At 42.7% G+C, this 11,164-nt stretch overlaps 1 protein-coding gene across 1 annotated transcript; it reads right to left on the reverse strand.

Moving 5' to 3' along the window:
- Positions 1–771: 771 nt before the first annotated feature.
- On the reverse strand, positions 772–1,409 carry LOC108658513 (small ribosomal subunit protein eS10). Its single transcript, XM_018111177.3, has one exon. It carries the CDS (start codon positions 1,311–1,313, stop codon positions 816–818), a length of 498 nt encoding a protein of 165 aa, XP_017966666.3. The 5' UTR covers positions 1,314–1,409; the 3' UTR covers positions 772–815.
- Positions 1,410–11,164: the final 9,755 nt, after the last annotated feature.

The following is an 11,164-nucleotide window of genomic DNA, read 5'->3' on the forward strand; positions in this document are numbered from 1 at the left end:
TGCTGTTGTTGTTGTTGTTGTAGTCGTATCTGCTTGTTGTCAAAGCGAAAGCGTCTGCCAGGCTGGCTGGCTGGCTGGCTGGCCAGGGGCTGCCCCTGGCTCAGCTCGACTCTGCCCGGCTCGCTGGCTGTGTAATAAATCTGTCAGTAGGTGATTTTTATGGCCCCGCTCGACACTCGCCTCTGCTCGCTGGCCCGCTCTCAGCTCACAGCTCGCTGCTGTTTATAATCAAATAATAAATGCGCTTCCAGGTCTTCCCAGCCATCCTGTCCCGAGCCAAGTCCGAGACCAGGTCTCGCCCGGGCCTGCGTTGGCGTGGCCAACAGTGCAACGTCAAGCTGTGGATTTATTGTCGTTATCCGAGTCGGAGCGAATTGTTTATCATAATGTAGACACATATTTTAGTGGGTATTTAAGTAAACAATAAACATGCAGTTGATTGAGCAAAAGCCCCAAGACCCGACCCAGTGATTGACTCGATGAACCGGATGCAGCGAGCATTTTGTAAACTTTATTTACTAAAACATGCCCATTAAATGCGACATAATGGCCCTTCCCTGCAGTCGATTACAAGTTTATAAAATAAATCTCATTCCGTGTATGCTTATCTGAATTCGATCTGGAATAGATCTATTGCATTACCAAACACGTCAGACTGCATGGTGAGCTATGATATATAATATATATATGATGGAAGATGAGATGGGATGAATATGGATTTTGTTTGCCTTTAATATATGCAATAATCAAATTAATATTTGTATTATGAAATCACATCACAATATTCTTTTATTCAATTACACATAATAAATACTTTACTTGCGGCCACGCCCGAAGCCACCGCGAAACTCCACAGAAGCGTTGCCAGCGCCCACATTGCCCGTTTTATCCGAGTCCATGGGACGCTTGGAGCGACGGTAGATGGTGCGATCGTCGCGGTCGCGGTCGCGATCGCGCTCCTTGCCCTCACGTGCTCCGCGGGAGCGAGGAACCTCGGAGGTGCGCGACATGCGCACCGGCTCGTTGCGGCGCTGCAGAGTGGTGGGCACCACCTCGGTGGGCATGTGCAGGTAGCCCCTGAGGTACTCGATGCCCTCGTTGTTCAAGCACCAGTAGTAGTGGCGCCAGGCCGACTGCTCCGAGACGTAGCCGCGCGACTTCAGTGACTGCATCGCCTTGATCACCCGCAGATTGGTCAGGTGCTTCAGCTCCTCCTCCGGGTGCATCTTCTGCGGCGCGCGCTCAGCAAACATCACACCCGAGCGGAAGAGCACCGTGTAGATGGCATCGCGATCCTCTTTTCGCATAAACATGACTTCAATTACTCAAAAATCAAATTAAATTTCGATGAGGTGAGGTGAAACGGCGACTGTCGTTTGATGAAATGATTTTGCCTCGTCACGTGCAGTGTTGCAAAACACTTGTATTGCCAGGAGTCAGTGCTGCAAAACGTGCAACTATTGTACATTTCTTATTAGCAAAGTGTTTGAAATAGGAAGTTTCCGATTGTTTTATAATCAGTCAATGTAACATTAATATCGAATGCTATCATAAGTCTAATGCTCATAAATATAAGTAATTTGTGGATGCAGCAAGCAGTTGGAAAACTTATTTGAGTAATTACAAATATATACATAGCTTACATATACATATACATATGTATGTATGTATGTTAGTCATGTTAGACACTAGCAAATATACATACACACATATACAGTTTAACTCCTACATATGTCTTCATACAGCAGCAACTAGTTGGGAACGAATGGACTAGGTATACATACCGATATTATGAAGACATTATTGGTACATCCTCTTATACACATACATACGTAGGTGAGGCTTCCACCACGAGCCAAATACTTTCTAGTGCATAACTCATACTTTCACTCCGTGAGATCAGCTCTCAGGCTGGTTTTGGTATGTCACACGCCTTCCCATTGGGCAGTTCCCAGTGCCACTCATGTTTCACCTCCTCTCTCTATCATTTCGACATATCGGACTCAGCCTCTGTCTGCGGTGCATATAGTAATAGAATGGTATACAGGTACAAGTGTGAAGTCAAGCGCAAGAGCCTCATCATATTTAACTGCTTCACATAATTATAGAGTCTCTCTGCTGTACTGCCAGAGATCTCCATAGAGTGTGTGCATATACTATAAGACCAACGCTTTCATTTATATGATAATCATTAACATTGAACGATAAGCTCGTTCTCTTGCCTTTAATGACTTTCGCAATTACCTTAAAGATCTGTGTAACCCAATTCAGCATGGGACTAACATAATTATAAACAAACTTATTTACAGCCCTTTCTAATGCGCTGCATGAATTCAGAGCTCAGCTAGCTGTAAGCGAAATGGTCGCGATGGCTAGTCCTAGTGCGAGTCCTTGTCATCGGCGTCCGTTTTATCGTTCAGCAGCATTTCCATAATTAAAGGCATCTACGGAAGCGGGCTATGCGCATCTATATTCATATATTGATAAAGTTGTAAAAGTTGAAAGTTGCGCAAAACAATAAAAATAAATTCTAATGAAGATGGCCGGACAGCATGGCGCAGCCAAGGACCAGGAGCCAGCAACAGGACACGGCCGGGGCGCCATTTGTGCCAGCAATTTTCTGTTCTTACATAAGCCCCAGGACCGACCGACAGATGAGACAGTGGGCGTGCTTGCGGAGTGGGAGAAGGAGTGGCAACTGGTGCACTTCCGTAATTTTGCCGAGTAAAAGCGAGAAAAACAATCGAATAAACTGTCGGAGCATCAAAATTCAAACGTCAAAAGGAGGCGAAACCATCAGCCAGCAACCCTTGCCCACCCACACCCACACCCGCACCAACACCCAACGCAGCCCAGTCAGCCCAGTCAGACAAGTCAGCCAAGTCAGCCAGCCCACTGACAGCTATCCAGTCAAGCGTCAAAGTTCCTAATGCACACAACAAATTTCTTACATAGTGAGATGAAGATAGAGGAGTGCCGAGAAGAGGCTGGACGTCAACGAAGAAGAAGAAGAAGAGGAAGAGGAAGACAACGACAACGACGCATCAGGCAGAATGTCGTGGACAAAATGACGTTGTCACGAAAATTGCAGAATATAAAATTCCTAGTTCCGGCAACGCCCGATGCCCTACGCCCGATGCCCGATGCGACAGACCCGGCACCAAAACCACATGCACATCCGCCTGCCTCGCTTCGATTTTTGTCCAAGGACGCCGCTCGAAAATACACTATAAAAATATATAAAATAAAGAAGACGATGGCGCAAAATACTAAAAAAAAAATCTAAGATGGGATGAAAAAGTGCAGAAGCAAAAATAAGCAGGATTCGGGCAAGAGAGAGGGAGAGAGAGTGAGCGAGAGGCGCGCAGGACGAAGAAACTTTTCAAAAATTATTGAAATGTCACGTAGCAACTTCTCAAATTGCAAAAATCCTGACGCTGTCGTTCAATGTGCTGTGCGGATTGATAGAGCGAGCCGAGCCCGAGTGACTCGAGCCAAGACGTGGCCCGAAGGGAGCAAAAGGGACAAGCGCTGCACTTGTCGCCTGCAGTTGCTGCCAGAGCAGGAGCAGGAGCAGGAGGAGGAGCGTTAGCAAGAGAGAGAGAGGGAAAGAGACAGAGAAATAGAAAGGCAGTACTAGATTCTGATGGCGCAGTCATGGACTCGGACGCTGACACTAAGACGCCAGCCCCTGCCAGCATCCCAGCTGAGGTCCCAGTCAGGCGCAAATCCAATACACAAGCCCCATTCCTGTTGGCCTGCCCCATTCCCAAGCGAACCGCAACTCAACGTGCGAACGACAGTTTGACCCGAGACATTTTTGGGTGGCACGGCATCATCATCAGGATGCTGGGCAGAGATCGAGGCATGGGCAACGTCTTGGCCATTACAGCCACACCAAGGCTAGGCAAGAAGAGGGAGAGAGAGAGAGAGTCAACGTCTTCGACGTCCTCGTCAATCGTCAAATGTCGCCAAGACGCTGTCAAATGCAGGAAAATGACGGGCAGACATACAGATGGACAGGCGAACGGATGTGGATGCGGATGCGGATGCGAAGTCGTAGCCGTGCCATGTTGTCGCTGGCATTAGGCAACTAACAGCAAGCCCCAACCCAGACCCAACCTCAACCTCAACCTGACCCAGCCCAATTCAACCCAGCTCGACCCCTGCTCGGAAAAATCTGCGAGCAGCGCAGAAAGTTTTCATGACTTTTCTTTTATTGCACATTTCAACAAAACGATTGATGGCTTCCATGACACACTGGGCGCCGGGGGAGGGAGTGGAAACGAGCAGGCAGACTCCTTCTGCACAATATTCACAAGTTTCCTTGGCTCTGCCGGAGCAGTCGAACAGTCGTCCCGACGATGCTGTAATATGATGGCGCAAGGATTAGTCTGACGTGGCGCATTTCTTTTATACTTCTTAGCTAGACATTTTGTTTCATGTCGAGCTTCCATCTCGCCAAAATGCCCCATCAACCCGCACCCGGGCAATTTTATTGACGTGGCCCTCATCAATGCGGCGTCCACTACGAAACGAACCAGAAGCAACGCATACGGATTTCCTATGTGCAGGTTATATGTACATACGTATATGTATTTGTATTTGCTCTTTGCTGTATACTCTTCTCGGAATAGAAACTTTGATCAACTTGAGCTGCTTGAAGATGACCTACCTGAGTTGTATACTCTTAACAGTGAATCAACCATGAATCCTAACTTCCTAAGAGATGATCTGTTCTTGAAAAGTGAATAGATTGAGAGCCCATTCACAATAAATTTTGTAATCTCCAACATAATCATCGGCTGATCTTTCAAACTGTTTCAATCATAATCTAATTCAATCATGATGTATTGAATAAATATAATCAACTCGTTCTCATTATTTTCCATTTCATTTGTTCTTAGCAGCTTTTCCCATATTTGTTAAGAGTATTCTCGCATCGTTCAATCGTCTGCTTGATTTGCCTATCTTGTGGTCAGCATCAAAGTTTCCTTCCTTGCCTTTCGCAACATTTCCTCATCTTTTAGCCAGTGCTGCCCCTTGGCAGGGTGCGCGCGGACGTGCCACGTCTCTGATGACAAGCAAGAACAATTTTTGACTGATGCGCTATATGTTGGACGTCCACTTGCACGTTCGAGTTGTAGTTTGAGTTTTGGTCGGTTGAAAAGTTTAAGCAATGAGCTTGAGGTTTGAACTCTGCTCCAGCATAGTTTCCATTTTTCCATCTCTCTCTCTGTTAGAGCGTTAAAATGAAAAACACTCCACATTTGCCGAATTCAAGATCTTAACTGAACTCTTTATTGCTTAAAATCCTAGTTCTTATATACCTAACAGAGACTCTTAAAACTACTTCCAGTCACTGGAAGGGTGCATTTTCTCACACAAACAAGTGCCCAGATGTTTACTTAAGTGTCCCTTTTTTTGAATCTTTGGGCCCAGGCTCACGTTACATTTACATATATTAGACGCTGCATTGGTCGCTGCAACTAAGGGATGACATATTTATTACTTTGTGTCGGATAACGCGCAGGTTATTCGAGTACTGTCTCTATTTTTATTATTATGTATGTTCATGTTTGAACACTCTCTCTCTCTCTGTTTCGGTCTGTTCTACAATCTCTTTCATCGTGATGCATTCGGCTATGTATATTTCATTGCGTATACATATTGATTGATGCGAAGGCTGCCAGTGCTTTAGAGTGTTGATGAGCGCTGGCTCAAAACAGATTGAGTCTACGAGTTAGCAGAGACTTAAATAGTTTTCCTGAATTCCTAGACAAGGCTGCTTCTTTTTGTGATCAGAGTTGCAGGCGTAGTCAATAGGAAAAACGAAAACTTGCTTTTGTAACTTGTTAGTGAGACATGCAAAATCTTTGGGCCAAAAGAGGAGAACACGGTCAACAAGGCGCTTGTCGCCAAGATGTAATAAGAACTCGTCTGTGTTGGTCTCGGCTGCGTGCTGCTGCGAGCTGACTGACAAAATGACCAGCAAATAACAGGCAGAGCAGGCCGCTGCCTCCTGGGGGGGGAGAGGGAGTCGGGTAGACGGCATGTTATGCAACGAAACCTAGACCGAAACATGCTCAGACACATCAGCCAGCTGCTGCTCTGGCTCTGCTCTGCTCTGCTTGAGCTCTGCCTGCTGCCATATACTTGGGGATTAGAAATTTAGTGAAATGCTTCTCGGCAGAAGCCGAGCCAAGTTGAAAGTTGGAACATACTCGTAAAATGCAACGACTGCAAGGAAAAAGTCAATGCGCAGTCGAAGAGAAACTTGTCAGTCGCCGTCAATCAGCAGACAGCCGGAAGGACAGCCAGCGACCCAATGGTAGAATAACATTCCCATTGCCAAGGAGTGAGTGGGAGGATGCGGGACTGGTAATGGGGAATGGGGATGGGGATTTTTGGCATTGCCTGGACTTGGACTATTGCAACTTTTGCTCGTCAGCAACAAAAATTGATGTGCTGCAGATGAAACGCCAAAAAGTTTGCCCTCAGCTAGACCAGGACAACGCAGTAGCAACGAGGAGGGGAAGGGATAGGGAAATGCTAAGAAAGCAACGAGCAGGCAAAGGCAAAAGATTAAAAAACGGAAAAATGTGCATGGCTAAAGAAAAACATTGAAGAGCCCTGAGCAGGCGACGAAGCGTCGACTCGTCCTCGTCCTCGTCCTCGTCGCCGTCCAACTGACAACGACAAAGACGAAATGAGGTCGTCCCCGAAGGATGGCCAAAATATTTTACTGATTGTGTGCAAACTTCGATACAAAGTTGAAGCTGACGACGTCGACGGCGCAGACGACGATGCCGATGCCGATGCTGACGACGACGACGACGACGACGACGACGTCGACTGCGTGGAAAACGACGTTGACATTCTCTGACAATATTTGGTGATTGCACAAGATGCAAAGTGTCAACTACTGACCCTCTCCCTGCCACTCCTCCCTCCCAGATCTCCCCCGAAACACCCATATATTGAAAATATATTCAAATGGAGCGAGACAAAAAGGATCGAGTGAAAAAATGCTGCAGAGAAAGAGAAGCGAAGGAAAATTACGAATTGGGAGTGACCATTGATTAAAGTGCAAATAGGTTTGGGACGCTTGAAGGCGTGGAAATAGTTAATTATCCTGTAGTCCTCCTTCTGTGCTCTGTCCTATTCAGTTCGGCCTGGGCTAGCAGTCTATCACAAAACTGTGCCGAAGTAAATCAATGAAAACTATTCCTCAATATGCAAAGACTAAAATATATAGGATTTATTTTTTTTAATTAAATATTTAAGTATAACACAATAAAAATGTTATATAGATACGTTTAGAATTTATGTTAATTTAAAAAAATATATATATATAATAAATTTAAAAACAAGTAAGAAAGCTCTAGTCGAGACTGCTCGACTACGAGATCCCCTGAACCCTACAAGCAACTGATATTTCAATAATAATTAGCACCCACACACGCACTCATGCAAACAAATACACGCACACACACACACTCACATATACAGGCGATTGCGCTTGGGTTGCGCTGCAGTGTTGGCAATATTAGGAGAACTTATTTGTTGAATAATTTAATTTCTAGACGTACGATCATAATGAAACTTTCAGAACGTATTCATATTGTTTAAATGTATGTGTATACCGAAGCACAAGTCTCTAGTATTTGATATACGACTTCTACAAAGATGATGGTGAGGGGGTGGATATAGGGGCGGGGGGTAAATTTTAACAAAAACCGAAATTGTATGACATGCGTCTTAATATACATTTTAAATTTGGAGACTCTAGCTTGAAAGATGTAGGAGATATAATTATTTAAGTGATATTCGATAAGGTTTTTTATCGATAAAAAAGTATCGGAATGAGTTATCGTTTTTTAGTGATAAACTCGATATCCGCGTGATATATACGGACATTTTAAAAAAAAGTTGAAGTCTCTAGCTCTTGTATCTTCTGAAATCGACGCGTTCAAACATACGGACAGACGGACGGACGGACGGACGGACGGACGGACGGACGGACGGACGGACGGACAGACAGACGGACAGGGCTAAATCAACTCAGCTCGTAGCCCTGATCAAGAATATATATACTTTGTGGGGTCTGCCACGCCTCCTTCTGCCTGTTACATACATTTTAACAAAACCATTATACCCTGATTTCCCATTTTCAATGGGTTCAGGGTATAAAAAGAGTATTGATAAAAATCTATTTAATTAGAAACGTTTCTAAAAATGTATGCAATAATTACTATTAAATATTTAAAAATGTATGCAATAATTACTATTAAATATTTAAATGGGACAATCTAAAAAAAAAATTGTTATTCATAGTAAAAAAAAAAAAATTAAAAATATTCAGAAAGATAGTTTTATTATATCATCTGATTTGATATTATTAAATTTAATATGGGGTAAAAATATTTAAAATTATTAGTTTCACAAACAAATATATATTAATATATTTATATTTTTTTTATTTACATATTAAATTCCTACTCAGTGTCAATCCATTGTAAATATTCCTTGAATTAATAATAGTTAGCAATCATACATAATGAGAGTCTGGCAAAAGTAAATCATTAATGAAATTATATAAAATGATATAATTTGATTTTAAGTTCTAATCAAAATTATTTTGCCCGTTTATGAATTCAGTAGGCACACATCTATATAAATTAATTTTGCTTTTTGGCTGCCGATGGAATATGATGGTGTGTCAGGTATTTCATATGGACATGTGCATGTTTTGTCGCTCTTCCAATAAATGTCACATTTGGAAGCAGCAAAAAAAAAAGAGAAACAATTCACAGAGTCTCTGTGGCAAATAGCGACCGTGGCAGCAACTGTGGCAGCGACTGTGGCAGCGGCTAGTGGCCAGTTGTCAATGGCCGATCCGACGGTCGTCTGACATGTCAAATAAATTAATTTGTGCAACGAGAAACGTCAAAACTAATTACAACGTCGCTGCCGCTGTCAATTGAACGATTGCTCGACGTACCTATCGAGGGCGGTACGCGGAGTGTGCGGGGAGGCGTGGCATTTGGGCAGGTAGACAAAATATATTAATGACGTGTCAAAATTAACATTTCATTATGTGAAATTTATGTGCGAGTGCAGAAGAAGAGGAAGAGTTTGCCTATGAAATGCATTTGCCTCTACACACAGTGAGTGCTGAAAGTGCATAGACATAGTTTGCCCACACGCTCTGTCTGCCTCTCGGTTTCCCACTCTCTCCACATGCTCTGTCTCTCTCGCTCTCTGGGCTTCTGCTGATGAAGCCATCAATCTTGTGGGCTCCCAATATGTCGGCTGTCCATCAATCAGCGTGCGCTTTGGACTCTCGACGGCAACTGACCGCCAATTCCAATTGATTCCGTCAATTGATTTTAACACCCATCAGATGTCAAAGCCAAAAAACAAAATGGCGTCATTCATTTCATGTGTGTGTGGGTGTGTGTGTGCTTGTCTGTGTGTCAGTGACACGTCAATATTTTATTAAATGACATTAAACTGTCTCATCGGCTTAATTAATTTATTGTTGCTGTATTGTCAACTCTCTCTCTCTCTCTTCCCCCCTCTCTCTGTCACACACATACATACAATAGCTGCTGCTGTGTGTGTGTGACATTTTTATTATGCAAAATCAATAATACAATCTCTCACTCACTCATTTGGGTGCATCTCTGCCCAGCCAAATGCTCGGTCATGTCCTTTTTGACACCGACAGGCGATGCCCTCAGCCTCAAAAAAAAAAAAAGAAATTCGTTTTTAAATTGTTCAATTAATTTCGTTTTTTTTCCTCTTATTTTTTGCATCTGCCAAGCCGCCAAAATGAAACTGAAAATGAAAACAACAAAATGCGTTGCCTGACAGTTTATCAATCGGATTTCACTGCGACAAATGAGTTCGAACCGGCAGTCGACCCTTCGACATCCCTTTTGACCCCACTCGAGCGTGGCGAGACGACGAGACGATGAAAGGGGGGATGCAATCGACCATCAACCATCGACCATCGACCACTGACCATCGTCAAATGCTCCAAATCGAATAATGCATCACACGCGCGCTCGTTGAGTTCATTAAATAAGCAGTTAACTTACTCTTCTTCTTCTTGAATTTTTGGCAAGTATTTATTCATTTAAAATAAATCTCTGATTTAGCAAAAAAATATATTACATTCATACTCTTTATAAAAGGTTCATTGCTTATTTAAAGATTGATTGCTAACTAAATTAAAAATATATATAACGATTTCTTTATGATTTTTATAATTTAGTATAATTAATATTTAAGTTTTCAATAATTTTATAAAATTTGTGTGGTTCTCTATTTGTGAAGGTCTGATTCCTGATTTAAGGCATGTTGATGCCCATTCAAATATATTTGAATGGATATGCAGTTTACATAATCTCTCATATATTGTATTTTCATTTGTATTTCATATTTGTTCAATTTTACATTTAGGGCTTGACTTTAGTTTAAACGAAGGCTATTGAAGCTTATGAAAATTTATATTTATGTATATGTAGTTGATACATATATTAAGAGATTTCGTGATACCTTTTAATACAATTTGTGCACCATTAAAAATATTTATTTGTATTATAGAAAAATATTTAAATGAAGGCTGTGCCCAATCATATCATATCATATCCATTGCATACGAGCTCTGCCAAATATAAACTAATATATATTTACTTGACATTTTTTGCAGCTAGAAATACAAATAAACCCAGCCCTCCACGCCCACAGCTCGAGGACCAGCGCCCCCCAACAGACATGCTGACAGTCTGTCATTCTTTTCGTCAGTCCGGTCCTAGTCCGAGTAGCCATCAAAATTGTTGTCGTATGGCATATACATACATATATAAACCATATTCCAATATATATATTTATGTGTTTACGTGTATCCTGATGCCTGTGGCCATCATTGTTGTTGTTGCCTGCTGATGAAATTTCTATTTGGGATTAATACTTATGTCAATGTTTTCGTATTGAAGGCAGGTGCAAAAACTTTTATTCACATGACAAAACTTTTGATGCTTTTGATGTGACGGACAAGTGTTACGCACTCGTGCAAGTGGGATTGACCATGGGGAAACTGGGCGAGGTACAGAAGCACAGAGGTGGGGAGGGGCTAGCGAGCAGGAGGGATTGC

This window comes from Drosophila navojoa, chromosome 3 (genome assembly GCF_054131105.1).
Source record: "Drosophila navojoa isolate 15081-1374.11 chromosome 3, UAZ_NAV_1.0, whole genome shotgun sequence".
NCBI classification, from domain to species: domain Eukaryota; kingdom Metazoa; phylum Arthropoda; class Insecta; order Diptera; family Drosophilidae; genus Drosophila; species Drosophila navojoa.